The sequence below is a fragment of the Acipenser ruthenus genome, chromosome 16 (assembly GCF_902713425.1).
Source record: "Acipenser ruthenus chromosome 16, fAciRut3.2 maternal haplotype, whole genome shotgun sequence".
Classification (NCBI taxonomy): domain Eukaryota; kingdom Metazoa; phylum Chordata; class Actinopteri; order Acipenseriformes; family Acipenseridae; genus Acipenser; species Acipenser ruthenus.
The window spans coordinates 31,774,475-31,801,881 of NC_081204.1; the positions used below are offsets into that span (position 1 = coordinate 31,774,475).

The 27,407-nt window shown below is 45.9% G+C and overlaps 3 protein-coding genes across 10 annotated transcripts in view; 2 read left to right on the top strand and 1 right to left on the bottom strand.

Moving 5' to 3' along the window:
* The window catches only part of LOC117412573 (muscleblind-like protein 3), a 39,801-nt gene extending 31,313 nt beyond the window's left edge, over window positions 1-8,488 (top strand). For all 7 annotated transcript variants that reach the window (XM_034903822.2, XM_034021053.3, XM_058989448.1 and 4 more), the window contains one exon: window positions 460-8,488. The gene's annotated coding sequence lies outside the window, so the exon portion shown is untranslated. The remainder of the gene's footprint in view (window positions 1-459) is intronic.
* A 497-nt stretch (window positions 8,489-8,985) lies between these two features.
* Window positions 8,986-16,352, bottom strand: LOC117430612 (uncharacterized). 2 transcript variants are annotated; one of them, XM_058989451.1, is made up of 11 exons: window positions 16,224-16,352; window positions 15,502-15,653; window positions 13,623-15,080; window positions 13,274-13,366; window positions 13,007-13,111; window positions 12,310-12,419; window positions 11,536-11,730; window positions 11,187-11,349; window positions 10,509-10,674; window positions 9,999-10,093; window positions 8,986-9,677 (listed from the first exon to the last, which is right to left on the bottom strand). In XM_058989451.1, the coding sequence occupies exons 2-11, from the start codon at window positions 15,650-15,652 to the stop codon at window positions 9,577-9,579; spliced, it is 2,637 nt and encodes an 878-aa protein (XP_058845434.1). In that variant the 5' UTR covers window position 15,653; window positions 16,224-16,352; the 3' UTR covers window positions 8,986-9,576. The 2 variants fall into 2 exon arrangements, with proteins under 2 accessions (XP_058845434.1, XP_058845433.1); XM_058989450.1 differs by lacking the exon at window positions 16,224-16,352 and having other exon boundaries at window positions 15,502-16,173.
* Window positions 16,353-21,271: 4,919 nt separating this feature from the next.
* LOC117963344 (ras-related protein Rap-2c) lies at window positions 21,272-27,104 on the top strand. Its single transcript, XM_034903137.2, has 3 exons — window positions 21,272-22,694; window positions 23,697-24,020; window positions 25,362-27,104. The coding sequence occupies exons 1-2, from the start codon at window positions 22,422-22,424 to the stop codon at window positions 23,973-23,975; spliced, it is 552 nt and encodes a 183-aa protein (XP_034759028.1). The 5' UTR covers window positions 21,272-22,421; the 3' UTR covers window positions 23,976-24,020; window positions 25,362-27,104.
* Window positions 27,105-27,407: the final 303 nt, after the last annotated feature.

Genomic DNA, 27,407 nt, shown 5'->3' on the forward strand with positions numbered 1-27,407 from the left:
GAGTGGAGTAACAGCTGAATACAAGCTATAGTCACGCAGGCTCTGAGCCATTAGAGTATATATATATATATATATATATATATATATATATATATATAGCAGGCATAGAGGCATACACAGAGAGATAAGCTCCCAATACCTCCAGGTCATTGGGATCAGCGGCGTCGTGCCTGAGGCTCACTCCCAGGGGAAGGCAACTTCATCGATTGCCTTATCTCTGTTAATGCTAGTGGCATGTTATTGTATCTAAATCAATGATTTTCAGTGTGGAATGTAATGTGGGTATTTGGAACTAATACATGGTAAACCTTGTTAAGATTTGAAACCTGGTAAGAGAGTAATTTAATTCCATGTTTCCCTTCGTTTGAAACCACACAAGCACAGCCCCCAGACAAACTCCTTAGACAAACCGGGTTCTCTGTTTTTGCTTCATCTCTTCCTTTTCTGTTCTTTCCTCAGGCCGGGCGCTCAGAGGTTCTGCAGCAGCAAAGTGGATCTCTGGTGTGTTTCCATGGAAACCCGGTCACTCAGTTAACCCTAGTGCCCCCACGGCAAAGTCCACAGTAAGCCTAATCCAGCCCACACGTTAACCAAAAAAAAGAATTCAAGGGAATAATAATAATGATGATGATGATAATAATAATAAGAAGAATGATGTCCGAATAATTCAGATGTTAAAGAGACACGTTTCCAATACCAGACGGATGTGAATGTGAAAGATGCTGACCGCACAGAGAGGCAGGGTGAGGTGCTGTGCTGTCCTGCGCAAAAAGAGCAGGCTTTTTAAAACTTCACTTGAAAGAAAAAATAACGTAAGACTGTTGCTTTTACAGAATATTCAAAATGGATATTTTTTATTGTCCTGTGTCTGTTTTTATTTTTCATATAAAAAAAAAAAAAAAAAGACGCAGAAAGTGTTATCACTATGTTCTGTTTACATCAAAGTATATGTGTTTGTTTGGGGTAAGGGGGTGGGATTGGGGATAATACTATTGCTAATAATGTAAGTGTTTGATGAGTGTACCCGAACCACATGGTTTTAATAATGATAATCAGTCAGCACTTGGAGATGTGGCTGCACCTTCACTGCACACGTTGTTTGGTTCCCCTAGAGCTCAAGGACGGTGAAACTTTTAAAACGATAGGGCTGAGCCAGTTCATACCTCGCTCTGGATATTACTTTAAATGTCTGCCCCGGACACTATCAGTTATACATTGGAGGATTATGATGAAAAAAAAACCAAACACCTTATAAATAAAGGGAGATTATCATGTTTTTCAATAATGATGACGACGACGTCTTTAATAAATTTGAAAAATGTCATTTTTTTCTGCCACTCCGTTCAGTTGTGGTTTGTGAAACCAGCTGATGGCCTACTAACCTGGGATTACTGGTCTAATTCCAGTCCAGGTCCAAAATACTGACCTGCCCACATTTCTGCACCCCCGGCTAGTCCATAAGCAAGTCCTCAGGACTCCCCTGAAAACGAGACAGTATCGCATCTCAACGCTGTCCAATCCTGCAGCAGCGCGGGAATGAGGCTCGTGTCGCTCACCTGCAGAGTTCAGACGCAGCCGTGTACCCGCGTGGGTTTGGGTGCAGCCACTTTTAACTATGTCTGTATATTTTGAAGGTTGGGTACGTGATCACATTCCCTGGTCCTCCGTTGGCTCGGTACCCTTTGATTCCGGGATGGACACAAGTTGTCCTTTTGTTTTATGCATCGGAAACAAAAATATTATCGAAATCCGGACAGCCGTGGGAATCTGATCACGTGAATACTACAGTGATGGCCAACAGGTTTGCATCACCCTATATAAAATGAACAAGTTTTGCTTCATGAAGTCCAATGAAACCTGCTGAATAATGTTACATTGGCATATTGAATTACATACCGCTTTCTAACGTGAAATACTGTTCTACTATCATGGCTTCCGGTAGACTTTTGCGACATCGTTTTGTAGTTTCTTTGATTTACATGATGTTAAATAAAATATCTAAATAGTCTCAATCCTAAAATTCTAGGTGATGCTAATTTTTTGGCCATGGCTGTAGACTCAGCCTATGTTAGTGCCTGATAAAGAGTTCATGAGCTGAAGTTTAAAAGCACTATTTCTCCCGAGCTTGGCTGGAGAGGACCCTTCTGTCAGCCCTCCCTCTCTCTCTGTCTCTCCTGGCACTGCCGCCTCGCCTCGAAGGGTTTTGTGTAAATGGAAAGGGGCTTTACTGCACTGTTCAGTTGCTGTATTGTTTTTCATTGTTGTTTTTTGGAGGGGTTGTGTGGTGGCTGTGGGTTTGGTTTGGCGGTGGGTGAAAAGCTTGTCCTTTTAAAGGTTGGTAGATGAGAGAGGAGGCTGGGATCCTGCTTTCCACGTGTTTGACATGTTGGATGATCTCATCTATAGGCTGGCCGCTGCGCTGACCTGACCTGACCCATGGGGAGTGAGCAGGGTGTGAGTGACCTGACGTAGCGACAGGTGCTGGGTAATAATCAGAAGGGGAGGGTTTTTTTTATTAGGGGAGGGGGTGACCACAAGCCATTGAGTGTATTGAGGCTCTGAAACCTTCATCTGTTGGCGGAGCCCAGCATGGTGCAGCACACAAAGCTTAGCATAGCTGCACCCCTCTTTCACTTACGAACACAGTGGCTGATGTAGATTTCTTTTCAAGTGGGATATTCAGGGTGGATTGGTAGATTTTCAGACCCTGGTGTGGTTGGAGCATCGAAAAGCTTGAAGCACTAAAAAAAAAAAAAAAAAAATGGAATGGAATGGAAAACATTTTTATATATATATAGATATATAATGAGTTTGGGGGAACGGAGCGCCATGTGCAGGCAGCACTATTTGAATTCGTTGTGCAATGACATTGACTTGGTACTTTTGTGTCTTTGTAGTTTTCAGTAAGTTAGTCGTCGAGACTTTAAATTTGATCTTAAATCACGGTAGTGATCTTTTATTTTTACTTTTAGAATCAAAGTCCCTGAATTGGAACAGTGACTCTAAACAGAACGGACCTTTTCCCCCGCTGTGCTGTGAGAGACAGGGCTTGGGGTGGGCTGGAGAGTGAGCCACGCTGGGGTGTGGAAGAGTGTGCAGCAGTGTGCACGCTCACAGGACCTCTTGGAAGAGAGTGCAGCAGTGTGCACGCTCACAGGACTTCTTGGAAGAGTGTGCAGCAGTGTGAGAGAAAGACGTGACTCGTGAAGCTCGTATTCATTTAACGTTAAACAATATAGAAATTAAAGTAACTGGAAATTAAATATGCCTTTGCATATACCTCTACACAATCCATGCCCGTTGCTGCATGTCCTATAATATGCACAACTGTTTAGAGTATTTAAATCCTCCCCCCCCTCCAGTTGTTTGCTCCAATGGCACCCATGCTACCCATGCTCTGCTTCCCGGCTGCCCAGAACAGAACTCCCTGCCCAGCCTGGCGTCTCTCAGCCTGCCCCGCCCCAGCCCTGGATCCAGAGAGCAGCTGGAACAGGCTGCAGGTCCTGCACATAGACAAGGAAGAAAGAAATATATATATATATATAACTATGAATAGTTTTATTGACATGGAAATATTCAGAGGAAAAAAGATTGTCCTGAACAGACATGCTGTTATTTTTCTAAGAGTGTTTTTAAGCATACTTAATTTTTTTTCCATGCATTCCACGGAAGTGTTCACAGTGTCAATTTAGATTTTTAATTTATTATCCAAAGTTATTTTCTCTTTTATTATTATTATTATAATTATTATTATTATTATTATTATTATTATTATTATTATTATTATTATTATTATTCTCAGCCTTCTACAAACTGTATACAAGACCTAGCTGAACTGCGTGGGTTTCATGGGTCTTGAAAGCGAGGATGTGGACCAGAGGGTGGGGGATGATGGGAGGGGGGGATTTTTACCTGGAGTAAAACATTTTTTAAGAAATTGTTAAAAAAAAAAAAAAAAAAAAAAAAAAAAAACAACCGAACATCATTTTTTCTGAAATGCTTGCTAAGGGCAGGTCAGTAATTAGCGCGGGAGCTCTGTGTGTGGCTCTACTGTTCGTTGTGCAGTGCCGCGTGTAACCAGAGCTCTTCACTAAAGGTGGACAGCTGGCAGTCTCGCTCAGTCAAGCAGCAAGTTGCTTTGTCTGAATCACACTGTTTCAGTCAGCTGGAGGGCAGCCTGGGGACCTTGTTTACAAGGGCCTCTAGACGTCAGGTCCAGCGCTTTCCATCCCCCTCCTTTTCAACGTCCCGGGTTGCTGAAGGAGGAGGGAGTGCTGCAGCGTCTCGAGTGAGGAGCTTGAATGCGTGACGGGACTGTGTCTCTGCGTCTCCTGAACTGCTTGGCACAGTGGAATTTTCACATCAAGAAAGGACATAGAGCCCCGAAACAGCAATTTGCCTTTCTAGTGCCCGAACGTTAACAGGAACTGCTGCTTCTTAACAGGACCGTATTCAATTAGATTCGAGAGAAAGGGGAGGGTTCTGCTGTGAAACAGACTTCGATACACAGTCTGAAGGGGAAATAGAAACATACGTGAGACTTTACTTTGAAAACCCGGTTTTTGTTTTTGTCTCTTTTTTTTGTATTCTAGTGGGTTATAATACCTTCACAAAAGAATCATGCCTTTTGAATCCTGCTGAGTGGATTTTGTAGGAAAATGACTTGATTATAACCATGTGCCTCTTGGATAGGGGGCCTTAGACTTTTTAAGTACAGCTTTTAAAGATTGTACCGTCTCTTTAAGAGGATTTAGCTAGCTAGCATAATCCAAGTGTAAATACAGTAATAGCACACGTATACAGTAGCTACTCATCCACATGCTTACATCTCCCACTTTCTTACATGTTATTGCTATCATTTTTTTTTTTTAAATAGCTTTTTTTCATTATTATTTTATAAACTTTTATCGCAGTTAAGTAGTGACTAATGTTTTGGAAGGCGTGCTCAGTGGTATTTTAGGAATTTTAACACTTGTATTTTTTCTACCAAAAAAAAAAAGACATTTTGCATTTTATTTCCCATACATCAAACATACTGAAGCATGATAATGGAATATTAACTCGATTTCATAAATAGTTTGTGTAGTTTACAGTTTAAGAACTAAAGAAAGAAAAAATAACAATAAATTAATAATCCATTTGTATGTAACTCTTTACAATGATAGATTCATTGTTGACTGATATTAAGTTGTTGTTGCTATGGCAACAAAACTACAACGTGGCTACCTTTGTATACCTTAATTGTGAAATGAAAGTAAATCATTTTTCACATGTAAATTGATAATGTACAACAGCATTAACTTATTAAAAATGGTACAGTTAGACACTGTCATATAAACCGATTTTGTTGTTCTATTGAATATTTTGTAAAGGGAAAAAAAAGTAATCCAAAGTCCCTGGAGATCAGGTGTGTAGATTTATTTTTTTTTACATTTTTTTTTTAGATCAGGAGTTTCAAAGCTTATGGAATTTGCATCTGAGTTTTATAGCTAACAGAATCGCTGGTGGTGGGGAATGGGACCTGCTCTCCTGCTGTGAGGACCCATGGCACAGCGGTGGTCATCGTGTTGACTGGAAGGAAGGGCATTTTAAATCTTACAAGTTGAAATCCCCCCTGTGGCCTCAGTGTAACAATCAAACATGCGTCTGGTCAAGCTCTAACCTTGTCACGCCTCACGACCTCACGTGGGGACGGATAAGGAAACTCTCTTCTAGTCTTTACATGGGGAGATGTGGCAGACCCAAGTGCATGGTAACCACAGTGATATGAGGAGGCCATGCTTTTTTCCCCCCAGCTATTTTCAATATTTGATGCATGAAAGGGTTAACCTGCCCCCCCCCCACATTTTTTTCTCTGTGATATTTTCTTAATGAGTGCTGCATTGGGACAGGTCAGTGGTTACACTTGTAAGTTTTAAAACGTCGCCAGGATGGGATGAGCGAAACAGGAAACGATGTGCTAGAATCAATACAGATGTAGTCTAGTTAATATAACTGTGATGCTTCATACCCTCTTTAAACCCTTCCTGCCCATGAAGTGCTCTTACAAGGGGCAGTCCAGATGCATTGCAGTCAGTCCCTCCCCCCAGTGCTTCACCAGGGTTCACAGTGTTGAAGCTTGCATATGCTGCAGTTCAGTGTACGAATGTGTGATATTCACCCTATTTGCACTTATGTACATAGTTCAATGAAAGAAATATTCAGAGCGTATTTTGAATATAAAAACCCCAGGTCTGTATTGTTGTTAATGCAGGGGTGTGTTTGTAAAAGAGCTAGGCGTTACTACGGCTTGGAGGGATTTTTCGCTATAAAACGTATCTGAAAGCATGACGTTGCTTTGCTGTTGTAAAAAAGCTTTGTAGTTTTGCTCTAGCTTACAGTACGACAGGCAGGTCCAGTTTTCATCGATGCCTACTGCTTCCCATTGTTACAGTGTAGCATACTACTGTCAGTCTTAATAATCTCCATTCTGTATGTTTATGAATACGGGAATATCGGAAAACTGGCAGACCTGGAACTGTGATCATTAGCAGAGTTTTCATATTGTGTACCGTGCGCGAATGGCTGATCGCCGGCCCTGCTTCATGAATTGATACCAAAGATGTTGCCACGGAGCGCAGGGCCGGTGAAACGGGGCTGTTGTTTGTTTGCTGGTGGGTGCAGAGCGTCGCCCCGCAGCACAGTCCCAGTGCCGTGATGTTAAAGGACAGCAGAGCCCTAGTTCACTCAGTTCCGATCCAGATCTGTTCTGGGAAGCTGGGCTCTGTGAATTCATCTCACCAGACGCCCACGGAGCTGTTGAGTTTGAAAGTGAAACCTGTAAAAACGTTGCTAATGATCTGCATTCAGCACAGTGTTGGAATATGTACAGCGAATCAGTCAGACAAGGAACTCATTCGAGGGGTTTTATTTAGTTTGTTTTTTTATTATTATTATTATTATTATTTTTTTCCAAATCTTTTTATTTTTTCAATTAATGAAAAAAAAAAAAAATAGTAGTAAGGAGTCGCAAAAACTTTTTTCTTCATGCAAATCGGAAAAAATAAAAGTTAACTCACCAGGTCTAACACACACACACATGCACACATAACCACACACACACACATGCACACACATGCACACATGCACACACACACACACAACCACACACACACACGCACAACCACACTCATACACGCACGCACACACACTCACACAACCACACACACACAACCCCCCCCACACACACACAACCACACACACACTCACGCACGCACACACAAACACACTCACACACACACTCACAACCACACGCTCACAGGGAAAGGCTCTGTTTATGCGATATTGTACATTTAATGCTGTTCGGTAGTGTTGGGAGCCAATAATTTTGTTGCCATGGCGCTTGTATCCTAGCAGAAGAGGTGGCGGAGGGGGGAACTCTTGACAGATTTTGAGGGGGGGGGAACCCCAGGCCCTTGTTGTTGTTTCACAAATTAAAAAGTGTATTATTAACAAAATGGAGAACCTGGGGGGCGATCACCAAATATTGGGAGGGTGTGGGGTGAATCTGAACTGCACTGGATTGAAACTGCTCTTCCACTGCAGCGGAAAACCCAACAGTCAGTTTCATCGTTCTCAGTACTGTGTATTCAGAACTCAGTACTGGAGTGGCATCTGACAGCCAGCAAATTCTATAGAGTCCAGATAACTCAGTACTGCGGATCTGAGAGTATACTGTATAGAACTCAGTACTGCGGATCTGAGAGTATACTGTATAGAACTCAGTACTGCGGATCTGAGAGTATACTGTATAGAACTCAGCACTGCGGATCTGAGAGGATACTGTATAGAACTCAGTACTGCGGATCTGAGAGTATACTGTATAAAACTCAGTACTGCGGATCTGAGAGTATACTGTATAGAACTCAGTACTGCGGATCTGAGAGTATACTGTATAGAACTCAGTACTGCGGATCTGAGAGTATACTGTATAGAACTCAGTACTGCGGATCTGAGAGTATACTGTATAGAACTCAGTACTGCGGATCTGAGAGTATACTGTATAGAACTCAGTACTGCGGATCTGAGAGTATACTGTATAGAACTCAGTACTGCGGATCTGAGAGTATACTGTATAGAACTCAGTACTGCGGATCTGAGAGTATACTGTATAGAACTCAGTACTGCGGATCTGAGAGTATACTGTATAGAACTCAGTACTGCGGATCTGAGAGATGCTGTGCAATGCTCCCTGGATGCTGCAGGTATTCTTCTCAAAGCCATAACACCAGGAGTCCCCTCCCCTTCACCTACAACTGACTGGATAGATAAATGCTTTTGAGTTTTTCATTTTCTCTCTCTCTCTCTGCTATAATAGCTGTAGTGCTTGTATGTGCTTTAGAATTGTGCTTTATGCTAATCTTTTCAGTATATACAAATATAAATATATATATAAATATATATATTACTTCTGTTATTTTTTGACCTTTTAATAAAGCACTAAAATACAGTTGTGTTTGGAGTTTTTTTTTTTGTCTGTCTGTTAAAATATTCTGTGAATGTCACTCAGTGATCCCTGTACTAACCAGGCCTGGCCTGGCTTAGGGACTGGGAGCTTACATGACCAGGCTTCACAAAGTGGTACGAAGTCTTGAGCTGAGCTGAGCTGCAGTGGCAAGACCGACCGGCCGGCCGACATCTAGAGAGGATCTCTAACAAAGAGCTTCCCCAGCACTGGGGCTGAGAAACGAAGCAAAGGGTTACAAAGATTGTTCTACAAATGAAAGAAAAAACATTTCTGATCATGTTCCAGGTCACATGTTTGAAGTACCCAGTAACTATACTTTAATGCTGCACAGCTCCTGCCCATTCCAGCCTGAGTAAAGAAACGGGTTGTCTTTAAAGAACAGGACAGCCTAAGACCTCGTCATCACCAGCAGCTAGAACCAGCATCCCAGCATTCCACCAGCGCGGCAACACAAAACTTCAATATGCAGCACAAAGAAATCTAGAGAAGAAATGATTTTATTGACATGGAATAGCAATGTAACCCTTCACATCAAGAAATAGCAGAGATTACAGATCAGCCAATAAACCCACGCAATTACTGCCAAGAAACCTGTGCAGAACCTCTGGTAGCGCCTCATGTGTCGGGTATTATTGATTCATTGAACTATTATAACATATATACATATGGTCCTTAAATGCAGCTATGGACTGGCTGTACAGAACATTAATGTGGCTAGTTTTAGTGCCATTAGTTACACTGCAGAGGCACTATAAATAGTCATTACAAGTCATTTACTGTAGCTGTGCAGTTATGATACAGTGTAGTCCCTATTTAACTACATGTATGTTACAAAATGATACAAACACCAGAGCTTGACAGGTAGTAGAGGTAATTACTAGCAGCAGTAACTAGTAACTGCAGGTCTGAATGCATTGTGCTCAGTAGTGCTTGGTGTCTCTGGACTCTGAGCCCCCTTGCACTGAGATGTATTGCCTCATTGCAAGTGCTTGAAAGGGAAGGGATTGCAGCGGCCCCAGTGGTACACAGCTCCCATGTTGCAGCGCTGTCCTGTTTAAGCCCCCGGGTCGTTACGCTGCTTCACTGAAGTCCATCTTGCTCTTGACCCTCTCGAATATCTGTAGCACCTTGGCAGCAGGAACAGCGCCCTCTCTCAGGAAGGACAGCTTTCCTACAGGGGCAAAAAACGACAGGTAAAGATGATGCCAGTCAGTGGACTTTACAGGAGCTCTCCAGTAACCTGGCCAATTAAGCATTAAATCGCAAATGCTGATACGATGCTGTTTTTCTGTGGAACTCAAACTATAGTGCAAGGCATAGCATTGATTACACTAGTGTTCATGAATTCATTTTCTTTTTAATAGACAGCCTGCTGAATTGTATTTGTAGAATATCATTTAGACAGTCGTGTTCACCTTGCAGACAGGCTGCCATGGTCGGTGCATGAGGTGCCCATGGGGAACGAGCTCTGTATAAAAGGAAGAGTCCGTACCTTCATCAATCTTGGTGCAGATGACGACGGTGGAGGACACGAGTTCCGTGGAGTCTCCGTCACACAGCACCCCATCCAGCTTGTCTCCCAGCCTCCTGGAACAGACACGCAGAGCGGAGCGGGTCAGTACAGGGAGCAGAGAGAAGGCATGGGGCCTGATTCCATGCAGTCAGCTGAGACGATATTGAACTAAGATGCAAGTAAAGAACAGCCCCTGCTAGGCTCTCATTTACTGCGTGAAAACGGGCAGGTTTGACGCTTCAGGTTTCACAATGTGTTTTGGCACGCACAAACTGCAACAGTAGAGCACTCTGCAGTACTGGGTGGAGTTATCCATCCTAGAGACCTGTGTACAGATCTGCGGTGTTGAAAGATGTCTGGCCCTGGAGGAGCTGCAATATTAATGTGTCAGTCGAGAGAAATCCCACCAACCACTGAAGTTGTTTTCAAGGCTGTGGCTGAACATTGTTAGTTGAGAGGTCAAAGAGAGGGGCGGCTCCCTGCACTTACGTGACAACCATGTCGTGGTGGGTGCTGTCCGGCTGCCCGCTGGGATTGGCCGAGGTGATGGCCAGGGGTCCGGTCATGTCCAGCAGGTGGGTGGTCACTGTGAGGTCAGAGATGCGGATCATGATGCTGTCCTTGGTTCCCACGTAGTCGTAGGCCAGGCCAACACCTGGACAGGGGAGGGGAGGGGGGGTTGAAATGAGGGGTTTGTGCCGTGTCTGAGAACCACCAGAACAGCTCCGACACTGGGTCTCAGAACACCAGCGGGGAAAGAAAGGCATACTTCTACACTTGAAGCCATCCCTCTCTAGAACAATGCTGAAATGCACATTCTGAACATTAAAATATATATATTCAGGCAGATAAGGGGGGTGTATTTTATGGACAGGGGGAGAGCCCTATGCAGAAAGACAGGGTGTCCCAAGACTACAAAAAGGGTATTTTAAACAGTATATATTAGAAGCTACTACAGAAGGGACATGTTTTAGACTAGCTAATACAGTACTGCTGTTGTTTTACAGGATATTGCATCATGAGAGGCTTCGTAACCGTTGCATAATAGTTTGAGCAATTCCAGCTTTCAGTGGGAGGTTGAAGAGTGTTGTGGAGCTCACAAAGGAGCACTGTAACTGCTGTGCTGTTGGAGCCGCGCTGCGGTTGAAACACTGTGGAGACGCTCACCCAGCTTCTTGAGCCACTCCCCCTTCCTGACGATGCAGCCAATCCCACCGGGGTAGACGTTCCTCATGAACTCCCAGAGCAGCGGACTGAAGGGCGGGGCCACCGCCTCCAGCTGCTTCAGATTACCAATCGTCAGACAGATGGGCTTCTCCAGGGGGCGGTCCTACAAGAGAACATAGCCAATCAACACCTCGCTCAACTACGATGGGCCCCACTAAATTCTAAAACGGTAGCGGGTCTATTGGAACCCCAGCGGAGCAGCTGGCATGATATTCCGATTCCGAGGAAACGTGCCGCTGCAGCATGTGACTGATTCTCCAGCAGGCTCTTTTGTCAGATTTCTAATCACCTTGATGTTGTAAATGCGCTCGATGGCAGCGGGGTGTTTACAGGAGGCAGCCAGCGTGTAGACCGTGTCCGAGGGGATCCCGCACACACCCCCGGACTCCAGGATACCCGCGATGCTCTGCAGGCCGCTGGTCTTCCGCGAGCCTGGGGTGGGGCAGGGCGGGGGGGCAGGCTCGCCCTTGTTACTCTTCCCAGCCTGCAGCCCAGACAGAGACAGACAGACAAACACAGAGAGAGAGAGACAGAGACAGAGACCGTTCAATTACAGCATACGTCAAGACTCTCTTGATTGTGTCCCACAAATAAAAATATGCAAACGTTGAGGTGCACGAAACAGGCTTGACATTTTACTGACAGGTTGGAAGTGGTCATCCAAATGGTCAGTTTCCTCGTGAGTCACGCTCAAATGTATTTCAAGAAGAAACTGTTTGTACAATTCCTTGTCTATCATAAGAGGGTAACAGCAGACCTGTTAGAGGTCCTGAGAAGACAATGCCACTTCAAAACAGCACTACAGGCTTTCTATTAAAACACACTTTGAAACTATATCATTAGTTGTAACCAAGGTTACCATTTTAGTCGTCAAGCCATTACAAAAACAAAAACAACATCTTTAGTTGCTCTGCTGTCAGTCTGAAAGCAAGACAAAGAGCAGAACAGTATCTCTGCTGTCATTTGATACTTTCTACTGCAGATGCCTTCTCTCTATGGATGCTGACCAGCACTCCGTCAGACAGCAGCGGACTCTTTGATCAGTGATTGCAGTGTAAAGCACCTGGATCAGAGGGGGTCCCATTGGAAGGAGCTTCCTCTCAAACAGGTAGTTCGCGAAGGAGGCGGTCGCTCCGTACATACAGACCACACTGAACAGGGCCAGGAACACACCTGAGTGGAGAGAAGGGGGCGACAGTTAGGGATTGACTGACTGAATCACAGAACGCATGCGTGAATGGGCAAACGAATGATTCACTCAATCATTCACACAGAATAAAACAGTAAAAATAAAATCTACAGATCGATCAGTATTTCCCCCCCCCCGTCACTCCGCCCATCGGCTCTGCACTGGTAAGCTGTTGCCTAGGGTTACCAGCTGTCCCTGTTTTCCCTGGATCATCCCAAATTCAATATGCCTTCCTGGGACACTAAATGCCAGCACCATAAATTGAACACAAGTCAGCTAAATCAGGATACAATATTCCTGCAATTGATGAATTGGTCATCAATACTATAGTAGTAATATTGCCAGTGTTTCCTGTTGCATGAATACAGGATTTCTACAGAGAGTTTACACTTTTAACACCCCCCCCCCCCCCCCCCCACCCCCACTTCCATTCAGAGGTCCCGTTACTGTTACCATGGGAACAGTTTCACAATACGTCTAAAAGGAAGCCAGAGTCGGTACAGGACCATAGTGTTTACCAAAAAAAAAAAAAAAAGTAAAAAGAGACTTCGAGAGGAGCTGGGGGGCTGACCTTCGAGAGGAAGTGGCAGTGTGTGCAGAGTGAACAACAGGAAGCAGACGATGAGCCCCTCCATCAGAACAGCCAGGGTCAGGAGAACCAGATTGGAGTAGGCAGCTGAGAGAGACGGGGGGGCAGAGATTAGTGTTACACACCTCTCACACACAGCAGGGACAGGAAGTACTGCTACCATTATTCTAACACAGACCTGCTGTATAGAATATCACACGACTACCAGGGACTGTGAGTGACTGATCAGTGGAAGAGACCGTGACTCACCCATGATGATGATGAAGGCGTTGATGACGAGGAAGGCCACTGCGCCAACGGAGAACCCGTGCAGAGAGGGATTGCTGATCCCGAGCAGGGGGCCTGGTGAGGGGGGGGAGGGTTAACACACAGTCAACGACCCAGAAAACACTGCAGTGCATTGGACTGACTGTACTGTAAAAACTCATAGAATACTACAGCTGTAGTTTGCAGATTTCACAGATTATACAGAAGGGTTAATAAGATTTACACCTGCATAAAAAATAGAGATATCAAAACTATGTAGATAAACTTGACTTGTACGTTTTACATTACTAGAAATATAAAGGCAGACGGGACGACCAGGGGAAAGTTTTACCTGCAAACCTCAGCCAGGTCCAGACTGCCCAGACGGCTGCGTAGGAGAAGGGCAGCGTGGGGCCAAAGCGGCGCCCCCCTCGCACCTGCAGCCGCGACACGTAGAGCTGGACGAGGGTCCCGGGGATCAGCACCCAGGGCACGGATAGGTAAGAGCGCTGCGAGTCCGGGAGGGAGGGCTGCAGGGCTGAGAGGGCAGCCAGGCCGTTGCACAGGAAGAAGAGGGCGTCGGGGAGCTGGGCGCGGTGCTCCGAGGGGCCCCCAAGGGGAGGCATGTCCTGGGCATGGCAGAGGTGGCGTTTCAGCCTGAACAGCGCCGCCTGCAGCCTGGGGGCGCTCACGAGCCGCACGCCCAGGGGCAGGAGCACCTTCTCTGCGATGGAGTTCACCAGGCTGATGAAGGAGATGTAGAGGCAGAGCAGAGCGTACAGAGAGCAGGCCACCCCGAAGAAGAGGGAGCGAGACCCGCGGGGGATCTGGGGCAGGGTGGAGACGGTGAGGAAGGCGAACAGGCTGTTCTGGAACAGCTCAGTCTTGTCGCGGCTCAGGGACAGCAGGCACAGCAGCAGGGCAGCCACCAGGAAGAACCAGCCCCCCAGCATGCCCGCCCGAGCCTGGCCCACGCCCTCCCCCTCACTGCCCAGGAGCACCGACACCACAAACGCCTCCCAGGCCTGTACCAGCCAGTAGGTGTAGTGCAGCGCGAACTTGGTGCCATGGAACACGTCGTTCCGCAGGTAGGCATAGTAGCTGGCCAGGAGCTGGGCCGTGGCATTGAGGCTGACCCACAGCGCCCCCACCAGGAAGGAGGGCGTGTAGTTGAAGCAGTAGAAGGCCAGGATCACTGCAGAGACCACGTCGCTCATGTTCCCCAGCGCCATGGGCTCCGCGTACTTGCTGTTCTTCTTCTTCTCCTCCTCCTCCTCGCCCCGGCTGGCCTGCCTCCGCTGTGACGGCTTGATCCTGGCGCCCAGCAGCAGCACGTCGAAGAGGGCGTTGCCGAAGCCCGGCAGGACGTGGCGCTGGTAGATCCCTTTGAGGAGCAGAGCCGTCGCCCCGTAGAGGCCGAACAGGACAATGACCAGCTGGGCCACTCCGGCCACCACCAACGCCCACGTGGCAAACTGCCCCACCGCCTCGAACACCAGCGTCACGGTGATGGCTCCGAACACGAAGGGCATCACGTAGTTGGCCGTGGCCGAGCAGAAAGACACCACGAAAGCCACGCCGGTGTAGGCCACCAGCCCAGCCACGGCTGCCTTGCTGATCTGGGGCGCCGCAGTGCTGGCCCCCAGGCTCAGGAGCTCGTAGGCCCCTGCGATGATGCGCGTGGTCCCGTAGCTGCCCCACAGTGCCGAGAAGGCCAGGAACGTGGTCCCCGCCAGGTGGTCGTACTTCCTGAAGGTGAGGAGGCCAGCCAGCAGCTGCACCACGCCTCCGATCAGAATGAGGTGCACGCCTGGGAAACACAAAACAAAACAGCTGTTCCTAATCACGCTCAGTCACAGTAAATAAGTAATACACACACACACACTCTCTCTCTCTCTCTCACTCTCTCTCTCTCCCCTTCTCTCTATCCCCCTCTATCTATGCCCCCTCTCTCTCTCCCCTCTCTCCCCCTCTCTCCCTCTCTATCCCCCTCTCTCTATCCCCCCTCTCTCTCTCCCCCTCTCTCTATCCCCCTCTCTCTCTCTCACTCTCTCTCTCTCCCTCTATCCCCTCTCTCCCTCTCACTCCCCCCTCTCTCTATCCCCCCCCTCTCTCTCTCTCTCTCTCCCTCTCTCTCTCCCCCCTCTCTCTCTCCCCCCTCTCACTCTCTCTCTCTCTCTCTCTCCCCCTCTCTCTATCCCCCCTCTCTATTCCCCCCTCTCTCTCTGTACCTGCGATTGTGTTCTCCACTCCCGTGGCTGCCTGGCCGGTGACGGCTCCAGTGAAGTTCTGCAGAGCCACGTAGAAGGCACTGATGACGTTAGCGAGCAGACCCAGCACTGACGGCTCGCTGTAGAACACCGAAGCAAAGCCCTCCGACATCCTGCCACACACACACACAGGACCTGATGCATAGCAAATCATGCCACCCGGTGGCCACTTGTCTACATTGCATCATGCATTTCCTTTAAACTGATTTGCACAATAATGGCTGTTTTGAAATATTTCAACTGACACATCAAAGGATAGGATGGGCACTGTCTTTGAGCAAGGCAAACCCCATCAAATACTTCAAACCCGTCACAACATGTCTGCTACTAAATAAATAATAATAATAACATGTACAAGATGAACATTTAGACACTTTTCAACACACATGACAATTTTACAAATCCTTTCATCAGCACCTCAGAAATAACCCTAAAACTACAGGTAATATTGTGGTCACAAAATAACTGAGAACATTTTAATTTGATATCAAAGGCTTAGGGATGACGCATGAGTCAATAACCTGCAGCTTTTAAAAATACATCTTAGCCATTTAGAAAAACATTTCATCAATTTGTAAGGATCCCTTTCACCCTATAATTCTGTGAAATTTGGATGAGACAATAACAAATACAAATATATAAATTAAATAAAGCAAAATAAAATGAATGCCAAATTCACTTACCTTTTTCCCTAGATTTAGCCCACCTCTGTAGATCTTGTGCGTGGCACTCTCTCTCCCCTCTCTCTCGCTGTGTCTGTATGTGATGCTGTGCGTGGCACTCTCTCTCTCCCCTCTGTCTCTCTTTATAACGGGACTAAGAAGTTGAATTGATTCATTTCCTCATTATTTACCCCATGCTCCACTCAGACACCCCCCCGGATATATTTAGAGCTTCCTGTTAAACATTCTCCATTGGTTGGCTGCACACATTCTGATGCTGATAACGTCTAGAGCAGTATATGTATAAACATACACACTGGCGGCTGAAATGATGGTCACCAGCCTTCAAATAAAGAATAAGAATTCCCCTTCATCTCACTCAGACCCTTTACTTACTAAATATCCTCTTTAAATATATGCAAATGATTTTAAATCCCACAGTAGCGCAGTAATGATGGAAAAATGTTCTTCATATATTTTTATATACATATAGCTATATATATATGAGACCCTGCTATTGATGTCAGACAGCCATCTGAATGTCTATGTATCAGATGTAAAATGACATTCCTAGCTGTGCTGTTTAATTTCTCTTATTTATAGTGTATTACTAGGTACCATAGGGTGCAGTGTATCTGAGTATCAGGAAGTTACGGCTCCACTTGTGCAACCTGCAGACCTCTTACTAAATCTTCAATAGCCCCACACTGCTTCTGTGCTGAGGGGCACTGCTAGCACAAAGGCAGACACAGAGGTGGAAGCCAGTGGTAACACTGGCATAGTCTGACACAGCAATGCTATCACAATGCTATGAACCCCCCTCCCATACACGCTGGTAATGAGTTCCAGTACCATGGCAGCATTTCAGTATTGCAGTACCATTGTGCTGTGCCTGTTCCAAATGGATTTCCATTGCTGGTAATGCTGCGTGTGTGTGTGTGTGTGTTTGTGTGCCTGTGTGTATGTGCGTGTGCTATTGGTTCTGGTATTACAGTGGTGTGTGTGGAGGGGGGGGGGGGGTGGAGGGGTGGAGGTGTGTGTGTGTGTGTGTGTGTGTGTGTGTGTGGGTGTGGGTGTGGGGTGTGTGTGTGGGTGTGGGGTGTGGGTGTGTGTGTGTGGGTGTATAAGTAAGGATTAGAGAAATTAAAATTCTGCATGCATGCCCTTTTCTGTTTCCTTGTTAAACGAGGTATTAAAACAGACTGTGCTTTTCAACGGGATCTCTGACTCAGACAGATCAGACAGGCCGTTCAGTGAGAAGGCTCTCAGGTAGGGTTACCATGTGACTCCATGTACACTGGGACAGTTTGGGGCAGTTCAAGCTTTTCAGCCCCCATCGCAGGTCTAGCAGGATGTTTGCACACAGCGGCCTAAAATCATAAATCATTCTTCCTTTTTCTATAACCCAACATGGTTAGACTGTGGATGTTGCAAACGTCTGTTTCCCTAAATATATTTAAAAAAACAAGGAGATCACGTTACATACTGTCCTAGTTGGAGAACTGTGTTGTATAGACCCAGTTAGTCACCATAGAGGACATATGAACCTCACACAAGGTGCATCTATACTGTATGTTATGGGTGTAGTGCTTAGGGAACATGGCAAAGCAGCAGAGTGGATGGTGCACCTCAAAGCAAGCTATCGAAACAGGGGGTTTAAATGAATTGATTCTAATGGCGTAGACCTGGTGCATGTCAAAGTTGCCAGAGAGCTGTACACTGAACTATACGTTTCCAAGGTATCCTGCTACAAGGGTGCATTATTGGGTGCTATTATAAGCATGTAAGTTGGGTAGAAGTATTAAAAGGTTAGCGGGCACTTCAACTGCAGTAGTTGCAGCATCTGTATCACAGACTGCAGTTGCAATGTGGAAATCAAGGACTAGCATCCACATCAGGGCTGAAAATAACAGTGAACGATATGGGGAAGAGGAGGGCTGCAGAGGACAGGGAAGAGGAGGGCTGCAGAGGACGGTGAAGTTGCAAAGGTATCAATCAGGACATGCAGTAACCGGTACGTTGAATTCGGGACGTGAGCATAAATCCCGTTCCTAATAAAGAGGCCAGCTCGTCAGCGCAGCCCCCGGGCCCGCTCGGGTGAACAAGTGAGCCTGCAGATTGCCTCTCTTGTCTTGCTCAAGCCTGTGGTGAGAGGGTTTCGATAAGAGCTTGCTGAAATACATGAGTGACAATTTGCTAACAGGAAAGGTGTCTTACTTAAGAAAAACCAAAAACCCTGTGCCCATTTTGTTTGGTGATAAGAAACAAACACCAGAAAAGTTTTGTTTTTTTTCGTTAAGGATTGGAGAGCACTGCCATAAGATATTTTCTCTGTATTTTTTCAGTTTTGCATACTTTACCAGCAACTGCTGATAGGTCTATGTGCTGTCAGGAGTAATTAGTGAATTCTGGTGGAAGATGACGGTTGCAGAGGATTGTGAAATCTGAACGATGTCAAATCCATATGCACAATTAGCCAAACTATATGCAATCCTCCTAGTGCGGTCTACCAGTAAATTTATACTCCTCCCTGACTGCAGTCTGCTCTACTGGTCTGTATTTTACACCTGGGTGGAATTCAGCACTTTTTTGGGTGACATAAATGCCAAACCGTTTGAATCTATGTAATCAAGTTGCCCTTCTGAAAGTGCTGCTTGACCCAGTTAGCTGTCCTATTAGCTTTATTTCACCCTGACGTCACACTGACATGTTTTGGTTTAATCTGATTGTGTTACACCGCAGGGGGCCGGACTTTACTGTATGAAGGACAGGCCTGGTTTTGTGGTAACAAAAAAAAAGAATTCAATTTTTAACCCTTTGCAGTGTCCAATATATTTGACAAAATGGGCATTAAAAGGGTATCGGAACATACCCAGGGCAGTAAGGGGTTAACATACAGCAGTCCTGCTGTGTGGCTTTCACATTGCGTGCTGCTGCCTGGACAGGGCTGCACAGCGCTGTGCTCCTGCTCACTGATGCTTCATCCAAACAGTCCTGCTGTGTGGCTTTCACATTGCGTGCTGCTGTCTGGACAGGGCTGCACAGCGCTGTGCTCCTGCTCACTGATGCTTCATCCAAACAGTCCTGCTGTGTGGCTTTCACATTGCGTGCTGCTGTCTGGACAGGGCTGCACAGCGCTGTGCTCCTGCTCACTGATGCTTCATCCAAACAGTCCTGCTGTGTGGCTTTCACATTGCGTGCTGCTGTCTGGACAGGGCTGCGCAGCGCTGTGCTCCTGCTCACTGATGCTTCATCCAAACAGTCCTGCTGTGTGGCTTTCACATTGCGTGCTGCTGCCTGGACAGGGCTGCACAGCGCTGTGCTCCTGCTCACTGATGCTTCATCCAAACAGTCCTGCTGTGTGGCTTTCACATTGCGTGCTGCTGTCGGACAGGGCTGCACAGCGCTGTGCTCCTGCTCACTGATGCTTCATCCAAACAGTCCTGCTGTGTGGCTTTCACATTGCGTGCTGCTGTCGGACAGGGCTGCACAGGGCTGTGCTCCTGCTCACTGATGCTTCATCCAAACAGTCCTGCTGTGTGGCTTTCACATTGCGTGCTGCTGTCTGGACAGGGCTGCACAGCGCTGTGCTCCTGCTCACTGATGCTTCATCCAAACAGTCCTGCTGTGTGGCTTTCACATTGCGTGCTGCTGTCTGGACAGGGCTGCACAGCGCTGTGCTCCTGCTCACTGATGCTTCATCCAAACAGTCCTGCTGTGTGGCTTTCACATTGCGTGCTGCTGTCTGGACAGGGCTGCACAGCGCTGTGCTCCTGCTCACTGATGCTTCATCCAAACAGTCCTGCTGTGTGGCTTTCACATTGCGTGCTGCTGTCGGACAGGGCTGCACAGGGCTGTGCTCCTGCTCACTGATGCTTCATCCAAACAGTCCTGCTGTGTGGCTTTCACATTGCGTGCTGCTGTCTGGACAGGGCTGCACAGCGCTGTGCTCCTGCTCACTGATGCTTCATCCAAACAGTCCTGCTGTGTGGCTTTCACATTGCGTGCTGCTGTCTGGACAGGGCTGCACAGCGCTGTGCTCCTGCTCACTGATGCTTCATCCAAACAGTCCTGCTGTGTGGCTTTCACATTGCGTGCTGCTGTCTGGACAGGGCTGCACAGGGCTGTGCTCCTGCTCACTGATGCTTCATCCAAACAGTCCTGCTGTGTGGCTTTCACATTGCGTGCTGCTGTCTGGACAGGGCTGCACAGGGCTGTGCTTTATTACACTTTGCTGTGCTTTTACTATGGGGAAATTGTACAAGGGGGAACAAGCCTTAAAGTGTGCAGCAGCCTTTTCAATGTAAACATGACAAATCCTTCCTCCTTTTAATTCAAGAACTGGAGGTGCAGATCATCTTGAAATGACTCTGCTTTAACAAGAAATCATGAGGCATTAAAAACTGCAGCGTGGCTGTGAGTTTCACTTCAGTCTTTACACATCTTTAACTACGGATGTGAAAACAAACGTCTGAAACTGTTTTCTTTCCTCTGTGACAAGATCAGCAATGCCATTTCGGTTGGTGGCATTATCAGTTGTCAGTGCGATAGAAGTGTCTGTGTATCTGCGTGTGATCCGAGTCCCTCCTTAGACTCGGAGTTTGATTAGGTTCAGGTGCACACAGGCTAAGAGCCGATTCCTCTGAACCCCATCGAGAGCTGGCATGTAAACATCGGTTTTCGGATCATTAAAAAAAAGAATTATTAATCAGTTACTTTTCTTATTCGTGTGTGTGTGTGTGTAGTACACCATAAAGTGCATACAATTCAATTTGGGTTTCCGTTTCCTTTAAACCAGGACAGATTCGTTGGGTCTTCTTTGAATCAGATATAACAGACAGGGCGTCCCCGGTGTGTGAAAAACTCGCAACCGGGGCAGCTTAACGCCCAGTATTTATTGCAAGCCTATGTTTTGCATGGGACAACTTGAAACATTTGCCCCGATCCTTCAATTGAAACCGCCCTGCTCGTTGCAATCTTTACGAGCTTTCAGATTTCAGTAGGTTCTGTAAAAATACACTGAAACGCCAGGTGGCGCACGATCTCTTCCACCATAGAGTGCATGAGCGCAAGGGCGGTTATCCATACATTACAAGAACCATAGAGATTTCTATATGTTCTCTAGGAAGGTTTTTTATTTCCTTGCAAGATCTCGTCAGCAGTGCTGATTGAAGATTTGTGAGCGCTGTTTCCGGTTTCAGGCCCCCGATCGAGAGAGAGAGAGAGAGGGAGGGCGAGTTTCAGTTTCAACGCAAACAGAGGGACGAGGGTCTGCAACAATGGAGTGAAATTAAACCTTTAAATGAGAAAAAAATACATATCCAGCGAGGGGGCCGCCAGCCAGCCGCATGCAAGTCGCCGTGTGTTCTCGTCTGATTGTTTCAGAGAATTCACCACCTTTTTAATTTGTTGTTATTTTTCAAATTTCGGCATTTTGTTGTTGTAAATAAAAACAGAATCGCACAGGAAGCAGAAGGAAGGTATCTCGATCGCGGTTATATCTTGTTTTTATATGCATTTTTTTTAAGGCGTAACAAACTTGCAGAACTGCTCCTGCTGTGTACACAAAATCTTTAGATTTTTTTTTTTTTTTAAACACATAATCGTTACGGTGTTTGCGCCAGTTACCTACGATCACATTAAAACCAGTGCAGCGAAAAACAAAATAGCTATTAGTGCTGTAGTTGTGCACAGCTTAATTTTATAGGCTATTCGTATTTAACAATTCTGGGGTTGAATGTTCAAACAGTATCTCCTGTCTTCCTGTCTGCAATATTAGGAGTGCAGTATTTGCTTCTGGCCTATCCGCTACAGCGCCGTTTTGTGAGTGGGTAGTGCACAGAAATATACACACTTTATTATTCTTCTTGTCGCTTTAAATACTACTAATAAATCAAATAATAATAAAGCAGTTGCCTTTTTAAATATATATGTATTTTCATTATTTATTTTTGAAATAAAAAAAGCAATAACGCCTCGCTAAATGTAAACAAGATAGCTAGATTTCTAATTTAAAGATTTCAATCTGTGATTTGGTTTCAGAGTTTCAGTATTCGCTTGTAGTAGTAATTGTCGTTAGTTGAAACACGATGAAGGGGCATAGGACTGACGCTTTATAGACCTCTTTTTTTTTTTTTTTGTTTAGTAGCATTTTCAATATTTCAATTCGTGTATTGTAGACGTCAGCACCCACAGTGCTGGTTTGTTACCGGGACTCCGATGAGGGAGTACAAAGTTGTGGTGCTGGGGAGCGGAGGGGTGGGCAAGTCGGCGCTCACGGTGCAGTTCGTGACTGGCACGTTTATCGAGAAGTATGACCCGACCATCGAAGATTTCTATCGGAAAGAGATCGAGGTGGACTCCTCGCCCTCGGTCCTGGAGATCCTAGACACGGCGGGGACAGAGCAGTTCGCCTCTATGCGGGACCTGTACATCAAGAATGGCCAGGGGTTCATACTGGTGTACAGCCTTGTCAACCAGCAATCCTTCCAGGTGAGAGCACGGGGATTTCCATGGAAATACGAAGGGTCCCAGTTACACCGTGTGAGCCATTCCCGGTGATCCTATTACACGGCCATTACTACCCATGTATATATTTGTTACTTTTTTTTTTTTTTAGTGATGGCTTTTAACACTGCATGTCTGTCCCAATGTAGTCTGTCATGATCTCCGAATTATTTTCGTGACTCTGCTCTGTAATGTGTCCAGACTGAAACTCTTTCAAGGAAGTCACTGAATTTGCTCGCGTGTAAGCTGTATTGAATGTATTTCAAAGTGCTTTGACGTTCTTGTTTTGTTGTGCAGATTCCAAGCTGTGCACCTGTATTACCCCACATGTGATTCAGTCTCTCTGTCTCCCTCTTCTCATCGATATACAAGGACACGCAACATGTGCGTCTGGGAAGTTATTTTCACCTTTGCTGCTCGTTTAGTTTGAGTGCTCCGTCTGAACAGGAAATTCAGTTTCCTTCTTGAGCCACTGTAGAAAGACAAACCTGTAAATAAGCTGCCTTCTCTAAACGAGGGTGAAAGTAGAGGAGTAAAGAGCTGGCATTAATACAGGAGAGCGCCTTCCACGTGTCTCAGTGCTGCACACACCTCTGAAGACTTCTCCTGTTGCATAGCAGTTTCACCCATTCCAGGTTTTAATAGGAGCTTGACTAGCCCCAGTTTATAGGTAACAAGCTCAGCTGTGTGACGCTGGCAGATCATGGTCATGCCCCAGGAGAACAGACCTGACCCTGAGTAAGTTAGGGTCGTTTCTACCTGTCAGGCTTGCAAATAAACCGCCTGCCATTGGGAATGCTGGAGTGTGATTTTAAGCAAGGTAAAACCCTTCCTGGATAGCAGGATTGCAGAATCTGTGCAAGCTGCTGCACCCATGCAATCCCCAGCCAGAACAATGATAGGGATTTGATTTTGCGTGATGCACTCCAGTCCATGTCCTTCCCTGATTTATTTCACTAACCCTTTTTAATATCCCGCAAACTGCAGGACATCCGGCCCATGAGGGACCAGATCGTGCGAGTGAAGCGCTACGAGAAGGTGCCGCTGATCCTGGTGGGGAACAAGGTGGACCTGGAGAGTGAGCGCGAGGTGTCGGGGGCGGACGGGCGCGCCCTGGCCCAGGAGTGGGGCTGCCCCTTCATGGAGACCTCTGCCAAGAGCAAGACCATGGTGGATGAACTGTTTGCTGAGATTGTGCGGCAGATGAACTACGCCTCGCTGCCCGAGAAGCAGGACCAGTGCTGCACCACCTGTGTCGTCCAGTGAGGGCCCAGCAGGGAGGACCTGGAACCGTGGCCACACCAAAAACAGGTGAGCCGGCACGCAGTCGTGACCGCAGGGCAGGAAGTGTGGGTCGAGGGAGGTAGAGCTGGTTAGACCCGAGAGACAGGAAAAAGAAGGTAGTTTGTCTTGCCCTAAGATTTGATTTTATGTATGGAGCTGTTCTCTTTTATAGCAGCTTTAGTGCTGTGTGGTTTCTGCGATGTAGGCTTAATTGGACAGACTGCACTGCGGAGGTCGCTTGTTATTTTTTTGTCAGGTTTTCTGTTTTGGAAATCACGTCTGCTTTCCAGCCATGCACAGGAACAAAACTAGGTAGTGCGTTTATTCCACTGGCTCCTAATTGAGGTTTCCTCTTTTCAAAGCATTTGCAGAGGTGGGATGCTCATATCTCTTGTAAGATGTACAGGGTAAATGTGTCATTCCTCTGCTAGGTTTGAACTAGGTTCCAGAGATTAAGGCAATGAGGGGAAAAACAAACCTACTCTAAATGGTTCTGTGTTGCCTCTTGCAGTGTGCTTGTGGGCTGGGAGGTGCATAGTTGGCACAGCTGCTATCATACACATCACAGAAAGAATTGTGCATGAAGAGCACACTCAGTAAACACTGGAAACATTTCAGAGAGAGCGAGAGAAAGGAAACTGGAGGCTCACATCCTGAGTTGTTTCAAAACAGGAAACAGCCCCCCCAGCTGCTTGAACCCCCCCCCCCCCACGCTGTGTTGCATTGGCTGCCTGTTTCTGTGCACACTGTCGGGAGAGGAGGGGGTCCCCAGATCCTGGAAAGTGACACGAGTGCATCTGCCAAGTGATTCCCCATTTTAGACGTTGCTCCGTCTATGTGTGATCATTTGTTGTGATTCTCCAGCACAGATTCATGTTGTTGTGTTGCTCGGAGAAAGTTTACTGCCAGAACTTCCATGAACGTGTCGTTGACCCTGACCCACTAAATCTGTCTAAAGGACAACGGTGTACAAGAGGGGAATTTTGTGTACACGCGACGCCCCAAAAAATGTTTTACCTGTAATGGAATTACCGTGGGGGCATATCTGCAGAAAGGAACTGGTCAATTGACATGTTATTATTTTTAGTTTCAGTTTTTTTTCACCCATGTGTATCAAATCCTATGTAGACCAGCTTGTTGTGGTCCCCCATATAAAGCAATGGAAAACAAATACATTATATATGTGTCCAAAACACATGAAAGGGTTAAACAACTGGAGCATGTTCAGCACACTCCTTTCCTCTAGAACTCTCTCTCGTCTGCAGAGTCATGTGTGATCGTAGATCTGGAGTCTATGATCAGATCTTCCTGTGCGTCAGGCCTTCAGCGTTTCTTCTCTCTCTCTCTCTCTCTTTCTCCCCCCTGCAGATACGTTATCTCGGAGGAAACCTCGCACAGCCGCTGCATTGAAGACCTTAACTAGCCCATCAGGTGCAGATCTGAGCCTTGAACCCCGATCTGTGTGCCGGGGCCCGTGCTTGCCAACAAACAAGCCAATTGGGTGAGCCGCTCCAGCGGGCTGCTTCATACTACAGAGCACACGTACTGGCTGTTTTTAATTTTTTTTCTGTCTACCTTTAAATAGTTTTAATATAATATCGTAATTCAAAGAAAGAAAGAAAATCGAAGTGTGTTCTGGTATGGAGGGGCGTTTTCCAAGGAGGTGCTAGAACAACATCTCTGCTTTCTTTTGTTCTTTCTACCCTTCACTCGTTTTTTTTTTTCTTTTACACTGTTATTCTTCCAGAGTTAACAATATTAGTATGCAAGAGTCCCCCTTTTTATATCCCTTCCCTCAATTTAATAAATGCTTTTTTTTTTCATTTAAAAAGTGTTTGTTTAATTCAATACAGTATTAGATACTCCTTGCCTTGTTCTTTTTCTTTGTCTGCACAATGTTTTAATGAACAGTGAATTGAGCCTTAAAGATTCATTGGAGTATCTTTGTATATTTGACCTTGTCACTTCTGCATCGTTTGGATTCACGAGGCAGCCCATCCTTGCTAGTAACAGGACTGTTCTCTTGCTGTGCTTCCCTTTGCACGTGTTGCACCTGATCCTCCAGCATTCACAATACTGTTGCATCCAAATATTTCAGCAGCAAGTTCATAACCTGGCTAGAAATGTGCACTAGCCGTGCTGCACCCAGTCCTGGGTTTCAGAACTGCCTTATTGAAATGATCAGGAGCCAGCAGTTTGGTGGTTCAAATAAACTGTTCCTCCCTTACTGCATGAACAACTTGCGTTCGTGAACCTACAGACTCAGGGGTGACTGACTGTGCTTCCACATTGCACTGAAGCAAACAAACCAAACTCAGTCCTTTTGCCCAAACGGACCAAGATCACCTCTTGAGAAGAACTCTGTTCAGTTCCTTTCAAAGGAACTCTGAAAGGGACTGAGTTATTTTGGAGCGTTCTCATTTGCTTCCAAAATGAACTGAACCGCACTCGCTTTGAAATAACCAGCCCAAACGAACCAAGACTGACTGCACCCTTATCCATGCTGTGATGAGAATCGCTTAGTTCAGAGCAGATTTACCAGCGCTCTGACCTGGTCATTTAAAAAACATATCCCTTAACAAGAGAAGTTCTGAAACCCAGGGCTTGGCCGTGTCGTGGGATCATGTGCAAATGAAACTGGTGTTAATTATTTTTATTTACTTTTAATAATGAAATCTCAATAAAGTGTTTTTTTTTTCATATTGTTTTATTTATGTTTGTTTTATTATTCCAGTTAATACTGCTGTTATTTTTAATGACTGCCCTGTCTCGCTGTGTTTCCATGTTCTGATCATCTTCAGACACAGAATCATTCGGGATTCTGATCTGTAAAGTTTTCCTGCTGATTGATTTTTTTATTTTTCAGTTAAATCTACTACAAGCTTCCTAATGAAATCTCTGAAGCTCACGCTTTGCTGCTGGTGTTTTTCATTTCGTTCACACAGAAGCTCAGCTTGAGTCTTTTCAAACCCGTCTCCCTTGAATCAGTTTTGTGGGTGCGAGAGTGAACGGGCGGAGGGATGTGAAATCTGCCTGTAACTGTTGCTCAGATCCTGGAGAATACTTGTTAGGCTAGTATAAAGTTTCTAATAAAATTTAATTTTATAGCCATTTGTTTTTCTTTTTTCGTTTTGTGCTCGGGGGACATTAAAAGAATTTAAAGTGCATTAATGTACTGCATCAAAATGCCCTGCAAAGGTTTCGATCTTAAAAGGTGTAGTTACATCTTACTCTATCGTCAATAACATAACGTTCTTCCACGACCCTTCATTTAAATACGCCCCCCCCCCCCCCCGTTTTGTTTCATTTCCTCAGACTTTTCACTTTAATTCTGGGGTAGACCATTTTATTCAGTTGCCCGCCACAAAGACACACTTCCTTTGGCATCAAAGTTAATAAAAAGAAGTCTCTAAA

Coding starts and splice junctions, on each gene's coding strand:
- LOC117430612 (XM_058989450.1), bottom strand. CDS start 15,694: ATGATTTGCTATGCATCAGGTCCTGTGTGTGTGTGTGGCAGGATGTCG. Junction 13,367..13,622: donor GACCTGGCTGAGGTTTGCAG/GTAAAACTTTCC, acceptor CCCCCTCACCAG/GCCCCCTGCTCGGGATCAGC. Junction 13,112..13,273: donor CGCCTTCATCATCATCATGG/GTGAGTCACGGT, acceptor CGTCTCTCTCAG/CTGCCTACTCCAATCTGGTT.
- LOC117963344 (XM_034903137.2), top strand. CDS start 22,422: ATGAGGGAGTACAAAGTTGTGGTGCTGGGGAGCGGAGGGGTGGGCAAG. Junction 22,695..23,696: donor TCAACCAGCAATCCTTCCAG/GTGAGAGCACGG, acceptor CGCAAACTGCAG/GACATCCGGCCCATGAGGGA.